Here is a 19,927-nt window from a genome sequence, read left to right as displayed (position 1 = left end):
AGGAAACTCACTCTCTTATTAGTAGCATCTTCCTCTGCCAGCACTAACCTGAAGAAAGGAGTCACCTACACTGAGGGCTTTTCCCCACCTTGGACCATGGAATGCATAGTCCTAAGGGGGGAATAAAGCAGAGGGAGGGAACCCTGCCCCCTAACCCACAATTTCTTCTCTTCATCCCTCACAATGGGCGGCCCTGTTACTTCATCCCAAGGATGGCTTGACACCCTGGCCTTTACATCTGGTGTTAAAAACTGCAGAAAAGAAGGGATTGCCCCCGGAGAAGCTCCCTGGAGACCCGCAGACTCTGTCTGGATAAATATTTGATTTCTTCTCTGCAGCACTTTACGTGCTCCTGGGGATAAATGCGTTTTAACCTCTGGGGGGCAGGGGGAGCCATCTGGACTAAAAATATTTCTCTCCCCATTGTGCTCTCATTTCTTTTCCTATCAGAGAGTTTTTGTGAGTTCTTTTGGAGGGAGGGGACCCACCTCTGCTGGTGCTCAGAGGCTGGCCCTGGCTTTATGGAGGTGGACGGCAGAGGGAAAGGGTCCACTCCTTGCCATGCTCAGGGGAACATGCAGTGTTGGGGATCGAACCTGGGTCTTCTCCATGCACAGCATGTGCTCCAGCAGATTAAACTTTCTTTCCTGCCCTGTGTGAATTCTCTCTGGACATTAAAGTCACAGAGACCCCACCTTCATCCCCAAGGGACATGAAACCCAACTGGCCAGCCCACTGTGGATTTGAAGAAAGACACCAAATCAGTGGCTGGAATCAATTACAAGCATGTGTGGGTTGGAGGGTAGGTGAGAAAGAACTGAGAGTTAAAAGAAAGTAAAGGAATATACATGATAACCTTTCAGTATCTATATTGCACACCACAATGCCCAAAAGGGGGGGAGAGAGAGAGAGAAAGGGAGGGAGGGAGAGAGGGAGGGAAGGAGAGAGGGAGAGAGGAAGGGAAGAATGCAGGGAGGGAGAGAGGGAGAGAGAGAGAAAGACAGAAGGGGGAGGGAGGGAGGGAGAGAGAGAAAGACAGAAGGGGGGAGAGAGGGAGGGAGGGAGGGAAGGAGGGAGGGAGGGAGGGAGAGAGGGAGAGAGAAAGACAGAAGGGGGAGGGAAGGAGGGAGGGAAGAATGCAGGGAGGAAGAGAGAGAGAAAGACAGAAGGAGGGAGGGAGGGAGGGAGGGAGGGAGGGAGGGAGGGAGGGAGGGAGGGAGAGAAGTAAAGCACCTGCTACAGAGGCAGGCTGGTGGGATGGGGGTGATGGGAGGGAACCTGGGGACACTGGTGCTGGGAAATGTACACTGGTGGAGGGATGGGTGTTGGAATGCTGTGTGACTGAAATCCAGTCATGAACAGCTTTGTAAGAGTTTATCTTATTTAAAGCGCCTGTCTTGTATCTTATAGTAATTCAAAAATAAAAATAAAAAACAACAACAAAAAACAGACACCAGAGTTAAATATGTGAGGATTCAAAGAAGAGCAGCCTCCCTTGTGGCACCTCCCAGGTGGCTCCCAACAGGGGGATTAGGCAGTGCCCCAGAAGGACCAGTGTTCCCTGCAGCACCAGAGCATATTCTCTCTGCCTGGAGAACAAGCACCATCTTGCCCAGGGACACTTAGCCATCTGCCGCTCTCAGGGCTTACTTACTCCTGGCTCTGTGTTCAGGAATTACTCCTGGCCTGACTCTGGGGATTACAAGGTGCAGGGAATTGAACCTGAATCCACTATGCGCAAGGCAAAGTGCCTTCCCTCTACGCTGTCACTCTGAGACTCTTTCATTTGGGCTTTGGACCCTCCTTGAGAATTCCCTCCGAACACTTGCCAGACATCTAGCTTGCCTTAAGTGTCCGTTGTGATTCCCCAAGAGGAGAATAAACTCCATTCCTTGTGGTTTAAGCCTCATTGTAAGGGACACCGATAGCAGTGAAGTGTTTCAGAAAATCCTTCACATCCATGAGGATTTAAAGTTGTGTGAGCAGAAGCACAAGGACTTAATGCAGAACCCAGCAGCTTGGAGCAGAAAAGTGAACGGACTATGCATTAATCCAGGCCATCATGTCTGCCCGGAGGGGAAAGGGTGTTGCCCCATTCACCGTCTCCTCTCTGGAAAGAAAGATGGCGGCCTCATGGGAACCTTGTGGACAGCAGGTATGAGCCAGGGGTGTGGGGGCGACTAAAACCTCATGGGAAGGGGGGCGTTCTGGTCCGTCCTTCACGCCCTACCGAGGTCACCAGTTGCCCCCCACAAGCATCTCTCCGGCACGGCCACGACTCCAGAGCACAGAAACCAATCTCTTAATTATCTGACTTTCAGTAGAAATACTTCCAGGGTTAATAAGTAAAATAGCGGAAATCTAAAACCAACATTTAATTCTTGAACCCAGCTGTAGAAAGCAAATTATTTCACAATGCTTTTTCAGCATGTCTCATTTGGGGGGGGGGGGGTAAACTCTAAATAATAGTGGTGCATCTTTTATTGAAACAATGAATCCAATCAAAGCAGATAGAGTGTTAACTAGAATTCATCTGCCTCGCAGGCATTGGGAGGGGTGGAGGGTGGGGCTTTATTGGGGTTCTTCGTGGTAAAAAATAAGTATTGGTAAAGGGAAATGTATTTGATATTTGCATGACTGAGACCTAAACCTGAAAGCTTTGTAACTTTTCCCACAGTGATTCAATAAATAAATAAATTATTTAAAAAAAAATAAAGTTGTGTGAGGACCTTATGAAAAGAAAATTTAAAAACTTAAAAAAAAATTTTAGAATTCGCGGCCACAGGACCTCTCATGATATTCCTAATAAGCAATAGAAAATAAATTATCTAGCATCTGCCTGCGGCAGGGGGCTTGAACAGTGGTGGGAAAATTCAAAATAATGGTGGTGGGAAGGTGTCATGGTGGCGGCATTGGTGTTGAAATATTGAATATGATCAATAAATGTGAAAAACCTTATGAAAATCAAATTTAACAATTAAAAAAGAAGTTGTGTGAGGGCAGCCCATTGAAGGGGATCCAGGAGGGACTTTGGGGATGGGGCACCGCCCAGTGATGGAGACTCATCATAAGTATGAGATTTGAACTTCATTTGGGAGTGAACTTTTCTTAGAGCCAGGGAAATGTTTCCTGGCACGGCGTAAGAAAATAAAAGGTGTGTCACATATGCTGCCTGAGCCCATGTGCTGTGTGTGCCCACACGGTCCAGTACATGTGGTGGCTGAGCACATGTGTTGCCCACATCTCCCCTCTTGAGATGTGTACTTTCATGCTTTCATGTCTAATGCTGGTATGTGTGTAGAGTCTCTCTCCGCCCTTGGAGAAGCCCTCGTTCTCTCTTGAGTACGTTACTCTCTCACTCTCTCCTCCTCCACACCTTCAAAACCCTCCAAATAAAGTCTATTTATTTCACTGCTTTTCTACTCCTGAAATTCCTTTCTGTGAGGCGAGACAAGAACCCAGTAGCCCTGGGTCCCGGGTGGCAGAGGCAGTTAGGGAGAAAGTAACCGTCTTTCTCCTCCCTGCTTCACATAAGTCACCTGTGGGGCCCACCAACATCATATCCACCAACTAATGACCTTTCAGCTTGTCTCTGAGGCCTCCCTCTGGTATAAAGCACCTCTTTCCTTTTCCCCTTGCTCTGTGTCTGCCCCTTCAAGTCAGCTCCTGGCATATAGAGAACCCGGTGACATCCACTCCACATAGGACCGGGTGGAGGAGGGTGGACCTTGTCCTGTCTTGGTGATGGTGCATGCAGGTTCGTGTCCTAAAAAAAGAAAAAAAGGGGAAAAAACGAAAAGAAAAGGTGTTGGGGGGGGGGAGCAGGGAGGTAGGGAACGCTCCCAAGAGAAGGCCCCTGGTCTAACAAGGATATCTTTATTTTTCAGAAATCCGAAATGGAAACCTCAAGGCCATTCTAGGCCTGTTCTTCAGCCTTTCCCGGTACAAGCAGCAGCAGCAGCAGCCGCCATCCCAGAAGCAGCTCCTCTCCTCTCCGCTGCCGCCCAGCGTGACCCAGGCGGCCGGGGCCCCCTCCCAGTGCCAGGCTGGCACTCCTCAGCCACAGGTGCCGGCCACTCCCCAAGCCCCGTGCCAGCCTCTCCAGGCAGCACCACCGCAGCCGGCCAAAGCACAAGCTGACATGCAATCCAGGTGGGGGCTCCTTGCCAGCTGATAATTCTGTTTTCCAGACAGCCGCCTCCTCCGTGTCGACTCTGTGCTCACCGGTTCTTGAACGTGTTTATCATCAAAGCTGCCTCCGTGCTGGAAACTACTGGTACTTAGTGAGGAATTAGCATGACCTTGAGCTGGATGCAGGAGGCCACCTCCGTGCCTGGCAGAGATGGGGACTCTTAATGGGTCAGAATGGCCAGCAGCCCGAGCTAATTAGCTGCTCCTGCCCTGACTCTGGCATGCTCCACGCATGCCCGTAGCCAGTAAAGAGCCCCGAAAATAAACCACAGACTTCTTCTGCTGTCCGCCTATAAGCCAGAGTTCAGGGTTTTCCAAGAGCATTATATTCCTTAGCAGCGGCAAAGGGTCGCTCGTGGCTGTCTATTCTTTGCCGTTGATGAAATGGAGAGCTCAGCAGAGGAGGGTCCTTGGCAGGGGATGTGGCAGCCCGTGCCTGGAGAAGGGCAGAATTGTGACTGTGTATTGTTGACCTTAAAGAATGGGCACAGGGTCAGCTGTGGTTCTCTGTGCTGCAGGATTAGGGCTTCGACTTTGGTGGTGTTTCCAGAGAGGCTGGTACTTGGAACTGGGAGCAGAGAATGTGGCACAAGCTGAATGCAAAGCAGTTTCTGTCTCCTTTGTTTCACTAGGAGTAGTCATACTCCCAGCCACTCTGCAGAAGATGGCCTTTTCAGTCATTACTTTCGTAGCAAAAGGAAGGGGAGCAGGAACTAGAAAATGTTTTGATTCATAGTTCTGGAGAAAGACCCGTAACAACTGTGCCGTGGCCTTTGTTAGCTATAAACCTTCATCCATCAAACCTAAACGTCACTGATGGTGACGAGGCCTTGATATTATGTAATCAGAGCTAAGAAGCAATGACTTTGTCTTTCCAGTCTCCCGAAGCCACTGGAACTCGTCACAGCCCTTTTCACACACCCTCGTACCCTTTATGGTCCATTGCAGTTAGGTGAAGCTCGAAGTGTATAGACAACGTGGCTGGTTTAAATGGCTACAGCTTCCGGCCCCTGCCTCTCTTGAGAAGTGCTGTTTCCCGGGGGTGAAGTGTGATGACCAGCCCTGTTGGATAGAGTGTAAATGAGATCCTCTCATTAATTATCTAATTATATCCAAGTCACAGGATGGGGACTTGGGCACTGGCCGAGATGCCTAGTCCAGCTGTGAGGGGGAGAGAGAGAGCATTGCAGCCAGGCTGGCCCCACTTTGTCCTGCAGAACCACTGGGTAGAATCTATTCTCTGATCAGATGAACATGGATGATTGGACCATCGGGAAATGAATCTTCATTTTGATGCCATGTGCTTATTTACTTCCTGCTGATAACTTGGGGAGAAAAAAATCGAGGAATCATCTGATATATGTTGTAATAATCATTAGGTCTCGTTGGATTCTTGAGGCTGCCGATATAGTTGAGTTTGTGTTGGGATGCAGCTCATGTGCCAGGCACCGTGACGGGACTTTTTAGAGGTCAAGGATGAGTGAGCAAACCAGGGTGCCTGCTGGCAAATAAGCAGGTAAGAGATAGAGATATACCCGATAGTAGTGTTATATAACAGGATGTTATCTGGAGGAGTTGGGCCAACCGTTTGGGTTGATGTTGATGGCTTGATATCATGTCATCAGTGCTAAGAAGCAATGACTTTGTCTTTCCAGTTCCCTGAAGCCACCCTAAATCATCAGAGCACTTTTCACACCCTCATATCCTTTATGGTCCATTGCAGATAGGCAGAGTTTCCTGGAGGACTGGAGGCCGTAGCGGGCATAGGAATAACAGGGAGCATCAGTTATGTGCACAGACAGTTTGGAGGAGAAGCAGGCACAGCCATGTGACTCTGTGGATGAGGGACAGATGGGAAAAATGGTTAAGCTAGCCTGTAAGTCAGCAAAGCCTGGCAAGCTACCTGTGGTGTATTTGATATGCCAAAAACAGTAACAATAACGGGTCTCATTCCCCTGACCCTGAAAGAGCCTCCAGTACGGCCGCGTTGGGAAAGATGAGTAAGGAGAGGCTGCTAAAATCTCAGGGCTGGTATGCATGGAGACATTACTGGCACCCATTCAAGTAAATTGATGAACAATGGATGACAGTGATAACAGTGATACAGCCTATAAGTGAAGTGCGCTATCCACCAGGGACACGAAAACCACTTTGCTTCTCTCTGGAGAGCAAGAAAGCACAAGGACAGAAGGAAGGACAGGGTGGAGGTTTTGAAGCCCTTCACTTGAACTGAGGTGGTAGAACAGGTATGAAGGAACAGGATGTTTCAGCGGCTGAGTCACAGAGTTAGACTCTCTGGAGCAAAGGAGAAAGACATGAGCCCCAGCCTCACTCTCTGGTTTGGTGGTATTTATTGTGACAAAACAGCTTGATGAACAACATGCATGTGTGCAAACTCTTTCCAAAGATGAGGAGACACCCTGCTCCCACCTGGCCCCAGAATTGTCTTATTTTATGGAGCATCCCACTACCCAAGGTTCCAAGGCACATGTCTTGAGAAATATTGAGCTGTGTCACTGAGCTGTGCCCGCCTGAGGCTCCCATTTCCATCGTAGGTGTTTGTTTACTTAAAAGAACCAGATGTTCTAGTCAGGATGCCCATCTCCCCAGAAGGAAAACATCTTATTACTAACAAACGCTTTATCCGAGAAAGGGCCAACTCACTTAGACCAGTTCTCATATTTATTTTTTCGTGTATCCTCCAGGTACCCTACCCCTGTAGTGTGGGGTTGAAGCCATGTCCTCATTGTTCTTATACCTGGCCCCAAATAGGTTGCTTCTGAAACAACTAGTTTCATTCATTATATGTGGAATCTGGGGGGTTGTAACTCATGCTCTCACTCCAGCTAAATAGTGAAAGTGCCCTCTACTGCCTCCTTTCCATTGTGTTTCTATCACAGAATTCTATCTTTGCTAACCACAGCCATAGGTTGAAGCACTGGTCCTCAAGGTTCACTGTTGAGGCAAGCCTGAAATAAATGCACAGTGGCCTTGCTCCAGAAAACTCTGTTAGGAATCACTGTGCCTCAGTACTCTACCTCTGGTGGTGGCCGACTCTAGAACTGGGCAACTTTTTTATAAAGTTCATGATAGAAATAACTTGTAGAAACTAGTAAAGGAAGCCTGAAACATTGGCATGAGGAACTGGCATCTCCGTGATGGCCTATTGGCAATTCATTCTGGCCCGTTCCCATTTCTCTACGTGCTACTCCCCGGCTCACTATGAAATGTCTCTCAGGGAGAGGAGTGGGGTCTCCAAGAATTGCTTCCTTCTCCATTTGTGTCTACTTACATCTTAGCTAGATTCAGCTGTTGAGGAAAACTTCAGAAAACTGATTTTTCTGTATTCTCCTTCATTTCTTCCTCACGTTCCTAAACCTACTGACACAAACTTTGTGCTTCTCATCTTATAGTGTCTTATAAACAGAATAGTTTTATGAATGTATACTAGTGGCTGAATATAAGAAAGATAAATATTGCTTTATTGCATAAAGCAGATATAAATGTAACCTTTTCTTTGATTACACCCAGCTGGGGTTCTTTAGAGGTATGAATTTGTGGTCAAAAACTAAGAATGTAGCAGGGATCAAATCTATACCTTTGTGAGAACAGACATTCCCAAGACCAACAAAAGTTGAGAATATCGCCATCCTTGTTTGGTATTACCTTGGTGGCATATTCAGCATATTCATCTGAGTAACCTTCCAGTACAGCTACCAAGAGAAGCATCTAGATATGTTATAAAGGTATAAACTTAGTTTTCTTATCAGAGACACCTGACTCCTATCTCACTGTGGAAAGAGTACCTTATAGTGATGGGTAGCAGAGAGGATTCTGATGGTGAAACAAAACAAAATACCTATAAAAATTCTTAGATAATCTTGATAACAATTTGTTCGCCTTTGGAAATTGATCAGATTTTTTTAAGTTTTTTTTTTCCAACCTGGAATAAAAAGTTCCATGTTGTAGAAAAAGTGAACAGGATGAAAATTCGGTGATTCCACTGTCAAGGGCCTTCTATGGCGTTGTGTCTAATGTAATATTTTCTCTCCTCACTCATCTCTTCCACTTTTTTCTTTCCTGTCATGCAGTGCATCACCCAAGGATTCATCTCAAAGCAAAATCATCCGCTTCACTCTGGGTCAGAAAAAGATCTCTAGGTTAGACTTTCTCTGTGTCCTGCAAACTGCATGGTGTCCACCCAACCTGTTGTTCCCTCTGCTCTGGCTAAGTTTCCTTTTGTCCCTCTCCTCATTTCATGCTGAGGTTTTGAAAATGGATGTGGGGTTGTTGAGGGGTGTGTGTGTGTGTGTGTGTGTGTGTGTGTTCGTGCACACGCGCAACCGCTTGGGAGTGCTTATGTGTGCTTCTCTGTGTGTTGTGTGTGTGTGTGTGTGTGTGTGAGAAAGAGAGAGAGAGAGAGAGAAAGTGAAATTAAGGTGTACATAATGATTCTGCATTTCACTGATTTGGGCTTTGATCACTGGGTCATCCAGATCCAGTCTGATTAGGGAGAGGTGAGTTTCTGGATGGTTTTTGTAGTGGTTTTACGGACGTTTGGCTCCCTGCCCTGGCCTGGCCCCGTCCCACCTCACCTGCATCTCATTTATGTGTGTTGTGCTTTTGGTTGTTAAAGTGACTAACATGTGATTGCTTTTTTCTTGAATTAATTAAGATCTGATTAAGAAGTCTAAATGCATCAAATTGGCCAGAGGGGACTGAGTGGCAAGGCCACTCCATATATTTTCTGTTGCTGGATTCTTTAATGTACCATGGGGTTATCACTTCTGAAAATTAAAAAAATAATTAGGCTTTCTCCCTAGTTCTCTTGACTCAGAGACCTCTCCAGCCTCCTGTGGATCCATTCCCGGGTAAGGCAAGTGCCAGTCACATGGTTGTGGCTTCTGCTGATCGGAAGGTGCCAAGAGCTGACATAATGAAATGTTGATGTGTGCCAGTTTGAATGATTTGTTTAATCCACATATTAGTTTTCTTACAGTATCATCCCTATTACACAGCTAAGCAAACCAAAGCTTAGTGGTTAGATACCCAGGGTCATCAAGTGAAAAATCTAGAATTTGAGCCAAAAGCATTCTTACCCTTAGAAGCCTCAGTCTAACCACTACATTATCCTCCTCCCCACCTTGAATTTTTCCATTTGCGCAGCTGCTGGGGTTCCTTTCTCCAAGCTGACTTTTCTGCCCTTGCTCAGCCTTCTGCCTCACGTGGTTCTCTCTCTCTCTCTCTCTCTCTCTCTCTCTCTCTCTCTCTCTCTCTCTCTCTCTCTCTCTCTCTCTCTCTTTGGGTCACACCCAGCGATGCTCAGGAATTTTTCCTGGCAGTGCTAGGGGGACCATATGGGATGCTGGGAATCGAACCCGGGTGGGCCACGTGCAAGGCAAACGCCCTACCTGATGTGTTATCGCCCCAGCCCCACCCTTGGCAGTGTCTTAAAGAGCCTGAGGTTGGCGCTGGAAGGTGGAGGTGTAGAATGATCTTGTAATTACCTGTATCTACTTTTACTTGAATTCTCACGTCAAGGGAAACCTCACACTTTATTTCTGTCTTTGTTTCTCAAATATATATTGAATATCCACTTGCCTCCCCACTCAGACTCTGGACATCTTTTCTGATGAGAATTGACTTTTCTGAAAAGTTGGGAACTTGGGCACACCCAACTCATGGTTGGATTGGGGGTGGGGGTTGAGGGAGAAGTCCCCAGACAGTCGCTTCTCAGGGAAGCACGGTGGCCTGTTAACTGAATTCAGGAATGAATGGTTTCTCTGTTCACCTCCTCTTGCATCTGCATGTCTTGTTCCTTCTGGGCAGCTTTCATACCACTGTCGATGAGGCCACTTAAGCAACAGGACTCTATTTCTCATGGTTCTGGAGGCCGGAGAGACCTCAGTTAGGTGCCAGCACAATCAGCTCAGAACACACTGCCTGGAGCTCAGATGGCTGTGTTCTTGCAGTGCTCTGACATGGCAGAGAGCAAAACCTGCTCACCCTGTGGGGACAGCTCCCCTTCACACTGGCTTCTCCTCTTGTCTGCACTGTCCCGCATTACCACACATTGGGGACCACACTCCCGTGAAGACCACAGCACTGCTCTGGTGGTCCATGACCACTCTCCCCAACACATGGCCCTAGAGCTCATGTCAGCACAGCTGACCCACTGCTAGTTTCTAGGAATGTCCCCATACAGGAGAGTTCGAGATCGGGGGTGAGCTTGGAGGAGTTCTGAAATCCCACAATGCCCCATTCTGGAAGTTCGGGAGAAACAGGAGCCATCTGGGAAAATGGCTAATTGGAAGCACATGACCATGGCATGAAAGATAACTTGTTATTGGCCCCAGATGAGGGGCAGGAGGTCATGGTAGGGAGGCGCAGGAAGAGAGGAGGACGCGGGCAGGCCAGCCAGCTCCTCCCTCGCTGGGCTTGGGGCTTCCAAGCTGAACCAGAGCCAAGCCTGGCTTCCTTGCAGGGTCTTAGTCTTCACCCCAAGTTTCTGTTGAATGCATTTTAGCTGTGAGGAGGCTAGTCAAGGGGTGTTCTTTTATTTCTCCTTTTTGTTGTTGTTGTTGTTCTGTGGCCACACTCAGCAATGCTCAGGGGTTACTACTGGCTCTGCACTCAGAATTATGCCTGGTGGTGTTCGGGGGACCATATGGGATGCTGCCATCAAACCTGGCTCGGCCACTTGCAAGACACTGCACCTTAGCTGTGCTGTACTATCTCTCCATCCCCAAGGTGTTCTATTATTTTTTTAATTTTTTTTTATTAGTAAATCACCATGAGGTACAGTTACAGACTTACAAACTTCCGTGCTTGTGTTTCTATCACGGGGCTGGAGCAATAGCCAGTGGGTAGGGCGTTTGCCTTGCACACAGCCAACATGGCCGACCCGAGTTCCATCCCTCCGCCCCTCTCGGAGAGCCTGGCAAGCTACCAAGAGTATCTCGCCCACACGGCAAAGCCTGGCAAGCTACCCGTGACGTATTCGATATGCCAAACACAGTAACAAGTTCACAGTGTTACTGGTCCCGCTTGAGCAAATCAGTGAACAATGGGAGGATAGTGATAGTTTCAGTCATACAATGTCTGAGTACCCATCCCTCCACCAGTGCCCATTCTCCACCATCGATTATCCCACTATCCCTCCCACCCCACCCCCATCCCATCCAAGGTGTTCTATTATTATCTGCCCAGTGAGTCCACCTTCCTTTGCCTTATTCACACTTCCCTTTCCAAAACTTGAGCTCAGTCCTAATAGGCATCTTGACTGATTGGGCAACATTGAGTGTATCAGTTAAGTTAGACGGAAATAAATACTCCTGTTCTTCTGATTGAGTCAGCTCCTTCTCCCAGGACTCCGGAAATGGGTCTCTAGTTCCAGTGCAAACAACTGAGCACCAGCCAGAACCTAAGAGCCTGTAGATATTGAGAAGGGTGAGGGCCAGACCTTTGAATCTGTTTGTGGGGCAGATTAGTGGGGGAGTAGGTAACTGGTGAGAGCCATAAAGGGTTTCCAGGGATTTCCACCCTTGGCTGTTGTTAGTGCCGTCACATCCCTGTATGAGCCTGGGATGGGAAAGGTTGTTCTGCCTGTGGATGGCAGAGCATCAGGGTAACCCAGAGCGCAGCTCTGTTGTCAAACCTAATTAAAGCCCACCTTTACCTGTGTTACCTGGCCAAGTTAGAGACTCTTAATGAGCCAGTATTTCCATAAGCGTCAAATGGAATCACCCTGCCCTACTTACTGAATGTACAATAATTGAAGCCACTTCTAGTCCTTTTATACCTGGCACCCAGTCAGCTTGCCAAACTTAGTAGACACAAGGGGTTGATGTGGGGGCATTGATCTGGAGCAGAGAAAACACCCCAGGGTTGCTATGCATGTGGCCATCTCATAGAGAGGAATCTGGGGGGTGGGGGACAGGGCTGGCTTGTTGATCACTCTCAACAAGCCTGGATGCTGAAAAGCAGATGCCATGGAGATGCGAGATGTAGCATTTAATCATCCCCTCTGGGAAAGGAACTCTGGGGATGAACCCCACCCGCCCCTCCCAGGACCCGGAGCATGTGCACGCAAGCTGCTGTCCTTTCTGGGGGTCTGCCGGGGGAGCATCTTCTGCTCCCAGCCTTTGAAGTGGTTTTGGGGGGGTGAGGAATGGCTTTTTTCCATCAGCACGTACAGCGTGTGGAGCCAGGATGCTCCCGCAGGTTACGTGCCAGGAGCGCCAGCTTTCCCGCCCTGCCTGCTCAGCTCTGCACATGTTAGAGGGATGGAGCAGAAAAAAGCAGGATTTCTTCCACCTCTTTCTTCCACCCCTTCCCTTACACTCCATCAGGGAAAAAAATGAAAACAAATCCAGCTTTCGTATATGTTTCAAAGAACCCTTCTGGGCCCTCTGTCATTTTGTGGCCTTGTTTGACCATGAACTGACCAGAGAACATGGGAGTTCTTCTTGCCAAAGAGCCGTTGCCCCCGGCTAGTGCAACATGTGAGGGCGGGGTGCAGATGATGTGGGGTGGTCTGCTTCTGCCACGCTCTTCTGCCACTTTTCTCTTCCTTTGAGGCGGGTGCGACAGGCAGCATCCAGGGTGGTACTTGCCACTATTTCACATGAGCCCCATCAGCTCTTCAGCCCTGGAGGGGTTCTGAACAGGAGAAGCAACTGCTTGCAGGCTGAGGTTTGATAGAAGAGCCCATGATGCACTAGGATGTGAGTAATAATCCAGCTTCAAGATGTTAGCCAGAGGCCTGGGATCTGTGTCAATGTCAGCGAGGGGATTGCCCTGCTTTTCCGAAGCTAACTCTGCCCTCTGCCTCTCACTCAGTGTCTCATCGCTCCAAGGCAGGAGAGTGTTCAACATTCAGAGAAGGATACCGAGCTCCTCCTGTGCTGGTCCTGCCTGCTTCTCCCACCTCGCTCCCTCCCAGCCAGTCCCTGCAGGCCCAGCATACTTCCTGTCCTCTTTGTCACAGGTTCTTCTCTGCCCAAGCCCTCTGCTCCCTGCCCTCTGAGTCTCTGTGACATATACTCCTGGAGCCTGACCTAGCCATCTCAGATCCTGGCTGATTGGTTTTCTTTTTTGCATGATTTCTGATCCCTGTCTTTTCTTTGGCCAAGATAGGCAAGATTTAAATGTCAGCTGGTTGAGAGACAGAGACAGAGAGACCGAGTCAGAGAGAAAAAGAGAAAGCAGGTAAGGTGTTTCACTTGGCTTGCACATGCCTGACCCAGGTTTGCTCTCCAACACTCCATAGTGTCCCGTGAGCCCATCCAGGAGTGACCCTTGAGTGCAAAGGCCAGGAGTAAACCTTAAGCACCACTAGGTGTGACTCAAGCCCCCCGCCTAATTTTTGTTAGGTCATATGATGATCTTAATGACTTTAGAATCCTCATTCCATTTGGGTGTTCATAGCAGAATACCCTCAGTTGCATAGTTTGGTAAAGAGCAAAGTCCCCACATGCAGTTCCAGAGGCTGAAAGGCAGAGATATGAGTAACCAGCGTGGCTGGACTCTGGTGAGGGTCTTCTTCCAGTGTTCATGCTGCCCACTTCTCTCAGGGGCCAGCCCGATCTCTGGACCCTTCTTTCAGAAGGGCTTTAATCCTATTCCTGAGGGTTTTGTCTGTCCTTAGGACCTAGTCAGTTCCCAAAGGCCTAATCTCTCCAGTTCCATCCCACTTGGCACGAGGGTTTGGATAGGGATCTGGACACACATTCAGACCATAGCAAACTTCTCCCATTTCTTCGTATAGAAATTCATAGAAAGTCCAGTGTTTGCCTCATTTGGCTTTGAAATCCTGTACATAAAATTCATTGTGTTGGATTGACTTCCATCCAAAAGGATGTTTTCATTTTCTCAGAGGTGGACCCCAGCCTCTGTGGTCCAGAAATTCTGTGACCCAGTTTTGATCTGAGGTCCAGGGTCTAGGGCCTCTGGGTGTCTCTACCCTCACTGTTATCTTGCTTCCCTGCTCTCTGCAAATTCCCCTCTGAGGTGAAGGCTGGGACTCAGGATGCCCTGTATTCTCAATAGCATTGCCATGACATCATCTTGGAACAAATTTAGAATCCTTTTCCAGGCCTAACTGTAAGTAAGATTCCAGCAGACTCTATGTAGGTTCGAGAAGCCCAAGGAGTACCACATCTGCACCTATAGAAGCTCTGCCATGGGTCTCTGAGTGCTCAGTAGCATCCTCCCTCCTGGAGAGCTGGGAGGATGCTCGGTGCATTGGGAACAGAAGCAGGACTAACCACATTCCAGTTGCTGTACTTTCATGGCAGGTGGTGTTTACCACCTCCATTCCCACACACAGACATTGGCACTGCTGGTCTTCATGGGATGAAAATATTCCTGAAACAGTTTTGGGTGTAGTAACAGAGGGTATAGTATCCCTACCCAGTGCCATGGGAAGTAGTGCCTTCTCACTGCCCACTTACTCGGGTCAACACTCCCTCCCTTTCCCCCTCCAAGCTCCAGTCAGGGAATCAGGCCAGCTTCTTCTTAACTGTATAAATTTTACAGTCCACTCACACCAGCTCATGTTCTCTATTTACCCTGCAATAATCTTTCTTGCTTGGCCAACAAGAAAATGTTTAAAGTGATTGCCTGCTTATATCTAAAATGCTTCCAGACTATTGGCTTTTTCAGTGCTTTCAGATTTGCATGGAATGAGAAGCTGAAGGCTTAATGGGTTGAAAATTAAAAACTTATCACTAGGTCTAATCACTAAGTGAGGTACTGGTGGCTTTTTAACACAGCTAAGTTGGTTTTAGTTGAAACGTATAAATATTTCACCATGTGTTCATCTTTCAACTTGAATTATTGGAAACAGCCTGCTTACTAGTCCTTGAACCAAAATTCTGATTTGGGGAGTCTTACCCAAAACTCTTTGAGGAATGACCTGTAATATCTCTAGACATATTACAAAGAAATCTGCTGACTTATTTCCCAACCCACCCAAAATTAGGTGTTTTATTTAAAGAGAAAGTGGTGTGTATTTGTCTTTAGACTAACAGGTTCCTGCTGGTTTTACAAAGAGAACATATGATTTTATCCATCTACCGTGCAGAGAAACTGGGCTTCAGCCTCAAAGTAATACAACAGAGACAGGTTGTCAGATGTGGAAGAAAAACATATGTCTGAGCAAGTGTTTTCATCCAAGCCATAAGTTTTCATTGCAGATGTGTCAGGTTAGGAATAGAGGCAGCTCCCTTTATGAACATTGTCAGTGATGTATTTTTCTTCATATTTACACCCCTGGATTATGGAAAGTACCATTTCAATACATACCAAAAGAGATGCTCACACAAGTAAACAATTTTGACTTTTCACCAGAGTGTCTGGTCTGTGCTTCACAAAATTAGGGATGATGACATTATTTGGCCCTATCGAAAAGTAAAAATACTCATTCAGGAGCCAAAGGAAGGTGAGCTGGGTATTTTGAATCAGCAAACTTACTCACATACTGTTTTCAAGATGCTTCTTTTTGCTCAGAGGAAAATGGTTTTCATTTTGCCCTTGGACTTGATAAGCCTAAGTGTTTGTAGTGGTTCTGTGAAAATCTTTAGCACGCTTTCTCAGACCCGCTGTCTTGAATGGTGTTCTTGGACCTCCTGCATGATTGCAGTTCCTTCTGCTGAGACACTGCTGTCCTCCGAAGACTCACTCCATGATTCTGTTGCTTTTGCATTATAGACTTCCAGGTCCCACTGCAAGGGCATCTGCTGCAGGCAGCGAGGCCAAGACACGTGGAGGGTCAGTTGCTGCTAACAACCGCCGCAGCCAGAGCTTTAACAACTATGACAAGTCCAAACCAGTCACCTCCCCGCCCCCACCAGCCAGCAGTCATGAAAAAGGTGAGTCACCTTTTTTTTTGTTTGTTTTGCATTTGGGGCTCATATTGGCAGTGTTCAGGGGTCACTTCTGACAGTGCTCAAGGGATCAGATGGTGCCAGGAATCAAACTCAGGGCTCCTGAAGGCTGGGCATATACTCCAGCCCTTTGAGCCATCTAGGCTCTGGAGATTCACCTCTTTGAGGGTTCCCGTCATTTTTCTTTGTAGGAGAAGATCTGGTTGCTTTAAGTGAGTTTGATTGAGGTCAAGGGTAGGGGAATTGGAAATTGTGTGGTATATGTATCCCAAGGGCATAGTTGGCTGGTGAGAGCTTGGTTAGACAGAACATTAAGAAATTGGGAGAGAATTTTGTCATCAGCCATGATCCAGAGTCGCGTTGTTCTCTCCCGGAAGGGAGCATAACAGGACACACACCATAACCATGCCGCCAGACCCCACGCCAGGCTGTTTCATTTGGGGTGCCCCAGAGTGGGGCGGGTGAGAGCCCGTCCATCCCAAGGGACCCGGCCCTAGCTGCCGAAAACTTCCAGAGCTCAGTCACCACCATGCTCACAGCCGCTCTCCACATGCTTGGGCCAAGCCTCACCCATGAGTAAACATATTTCTGGATTGCAAACTCATATCTCACACCACCCATACTCCAAGAGTACCACACCACACCACATTTGATGGGGCTTAAAGTAGGAGGCAACCAATCTTAGAGGTAAATATATATTTTTTACAGCTATATATAGATATAGATATATAAGCACACAGGGCTCAACCTTTAACAACATGTTAGTGATCTCTTACAGAAGGGCTGAATGGCCCCTGGGTGAAATACAACTATCTTCACACTCTTTGCACTAGGGATACTTTTTTGTAGATTTTCAGTGGTTTTTCATAACAAACAACACAAAATAAATTATTTCAGTTCTGCTTTTGGGCAGGGATTGGGGCTCAGAATGGAAACATCCAAAATATGGTGGTGGGAAGGTGTAATGGTGGTGGAATGGTGGTGGGATTGGTATTCAAATATTAAGTGTAATCAAGTATTGTGAACACTTTATAAAATAAAAAAATTAATGGGAAAAAAGAAATTGGAGAAATACTGTTATAGTCCTATTTGCCAGCAATAATAGCTCAGTTTATTATGGTGGGGACCTAGAATACATTTGGTTAAGTAGCACATTTGCAATTTGAAAATTTTCATAGAACATGCTGTCTACAAAAGGCAGTTTTCTAGAAGCACAGCTTGTTGGGGCTTGTGTTTTGTGAGCTGATAAGCTTTTTAACCTACCAGAAGACATCAGAGGGGAGTTCAGATCCAGGGGATTTTCAAAACCTTCTGAGTAAGTCAGAAATGCAGATTAACTATACTTAAGAAATAGTCTATACCATTCTTGGTATTCTAATGATGTAACCAAAAAAGGATCTGGTGTCTCGTTGTTGTCGTTTTGTTGTCTTAACTATATACATACATGCAAATATAAAAGGTAAAGGTAAAGGCCCTCCCGTTGATCGTCGATTTGCTCGAGCGGGCCCAGTAACGTCTCCATTGGAGACTTTGTTGTTACTGTGTCTGGCATATCGAATACTCTCGGTAGCTTGCCGGGTTCTCCGAGAGGGGCGGAGGAATCGAACTCGGGTCAGCCATGTTGGCCGCGTGTAAGGCGAACGCCCTACCCGCTGTGCTATCGCTCCAGCCCTGGTAGGGCGTTCGCCTTACAAGCGCCAACATGGCCGACATGCAAATATATATATATATATATATATATATATATAGAGAGAGAGAGAGAGAGAGAGAGAGAGAGAGAGAGAGGTGGGGGGAGAGAGAGAGACAGCTCTCAGGTTTTAGGAAGAGAAAAGAAGGGTAACTGGCTCTGCAGAGGCTTTTGCTCTGATGGTGAAAATACCCCTCTTGTCTGCCTCTGTGTCTGTTAATACATGGCAATAATAGGGAGATTGAGGCCACCTGGACAGTTCTTCAGGATGGGAAGCTCTCCTTTATTTCCTCCCAGGCAATATTGCTATATTTCTTGGGACACATACCTCGTGTCTTGGAAGCTTTGCCTACCTGGTAGGACAGGAAAATCCTTAGCCTATCCTGGGTTCTTCCTGCTTCTTCCTGACCAGGCAGATTGCACTGCCGGAGCTGAGCTCTCACAGGGAATGAGGTCAAAACCCTCTCCTCCTCCAACCAAGCACTCTAAGCGCTTGGTTGGAGTCCTTATACCTGGAATACCCACAGATGGCAAGGAAACATGTCAGGAGCAGACCAGTTCCTGGAGCAGGTGTCTCAGCCAGGTACTGAGAACAGAGCTAACATGGGAACTGCCTGCTAGAACCAGGCAGCCATCATCAGTCAGAGCTTTCTGATTCTTCCCTTGGCTTCTGCTTCAGCAAAATACTTTTCTTCTCTGCTTTTTGGTTTTTAGGTCATACTTGGTGGTATTCAGGGCTTATTCCTGGCTCGGCACTTAGGGACCAATCCTATTGGGGCTCAGAGTACCACATGGGGTGCAGGGGATCAAATCGGGTCATGAGCAAAGCAGGTGACCTACCTGTTGTACTTTTGCTCCAGCCCCACAAAACATTTTTCTTTTCTGTCCTTTCCCCCACATGTCCCTCTCCCTTATTCACCACACCCAAGTGTGCTCTTTTTATTTGTTTTGGTTTTGTTTTTTGGCTTTTTGGGTCACACCTGGTGATGCACAGGAGTTACTCCTGGCTCTACACTCAGGAATTACTCCTGGCGTTAGCTCAGGGGACCATATGGGATGCTGGGAATTGAACCCAGGTCGGCTGCATGCAAGACAAATGCCCTACCCACTGTGCTATCACTCCAGCCCCAAGTATGCTCTTTTTCAAGTGTGCTTAAATTAACAAAAATAATATCTGCCTATAAAATGGTATTAAGGATTGTCAACTAAAAGTTCTCTTTCACTTGTTCCCTGAGGGATGATACCAATGCAAACCATCCCGTGTGTATATTTTTCTTGTTTTTCCCAAATAAGAGTATCTAAGGGTGCCTCATGGAATTCCCCAAAATAAGCTGTGCTGTTTCCCTCACTTTTCAATGGATGAAACTAAAGCCAAGAGAGGTTAAGTTCTTGCTGAGGTCATACCAGTTGGAACAAAAATCCATTACTTTGTTTGTGCTTTTCCTGAAAAACGTCTGGAAGTGCTGGAAATCTTGTCTGTTGAGGGCTAGTTAAAGATGTACAGGTTGAGACAGGGGAGTAATGGGGTAATGGCAGGGGAGCCTAAGCTGGTCCACACTTGTCCCCTGTTCCCTTGGGAGAAACTGTCATGAAAAAAAAGTACCAAAAACATAAAGAGCTCTAAAGGATGCATCTGAGATCAATTTCCCTAACATTGAGGAATTACAGACTAAGAGTTCCTTATTGGTGGAACAAAGGTGGGAGAATTCATGGTCAGGCACCTCCCAAAGCTTTTTACAGATGCGAGGTCCCTCAAATTACTGCCGAGATGCAGTTCACCAATGGCAGAGCATCTGATCTGTCCCGAGCAGATGTTGCCTTGGGTACACAGAGCAGAGTGCCTTGAGATCTGTGTCAGGGCTGTGGCTATGGATTCTAATAGAGGCATCACAGAGGGAGGGACTTTGGTGTCAAAAGAGAAGGGAGCTTCTCTCTTATGGAACTTGGGTTATTTGGAAGGGATTTTGTTTTTGTTGGTTGGTTGGTTGGTTGGTCGGTCGGTCGGTTAGTTTTGGTTTTGGGGCCACACCTGGCAATGTTTAGGGCTTACTCATGTCTGTGCACTCCGGGATCACTCCTGGCAGTCTCAAGGAACCGTAGGTGGGCCCTGGAGATTGAATCTGGGTCAGCTGATGCAAGCCAAGTGCCCTACCCACTGTAT

The 19,927-nt window shown here is 47.3% G+C and overlaps 1 protein-coding gene across 7 annotated transcripts in view; it reads left to right on the top strand.

Moving 5' to 3' along the window:
- NAV2 (neuron navigator 2) overlaps positions 1 to 19,927 on the top strand; it is an 822,647-nt gene that overhangs the window by 552,687 nt on the left and 250,033 nt on the right. For 6 of the 7 annotated variants that reach the window (XM_056130622.1, XM_056130629.1, XM_056130619.1 and 3 more), the window contains 3 exons: positions 3,888 to 4,152; positions 8,283 to 8,351; positions 15,904 to 16,064. In XM_056130622.1, coding sequence (XP_055986597.1) covers positions 3,888 to 4,152; positions 8,283 to 8,351; positions 15,904 to 16,064 — 495 coding nt within the window. The remainder of the gene's footprint in view (positions 1 to 3,887; positions 4,153 to 8,282; positions 8,352 to 15,903; positions 16,065 to 19,927) is intronic. The other variant, XM_056130618.1, reaches the window with a different exon arrangement.

Source organism: Sorex fumeus, unplaced genomic scaffold (assembly GCF_029834395.1).
Source record: "Sorex fumeus unplaced genomic scaffold, SorFum_2.1 ptg000007l, whole genome shotgun sequence".
Classification (NCBI taxonomy): domain Eukaryota; kingdom Metazoa; phylum Chordata; class Mammalia; order Eulipotyphla; family Soricidae; genus Sorex; species Sorex fumeus.
The sequence above is the reverse complement of the archived record's forward strand: the minus strand, read 5'-3'. Positions and strand labels throughout refer to the sequence as shown.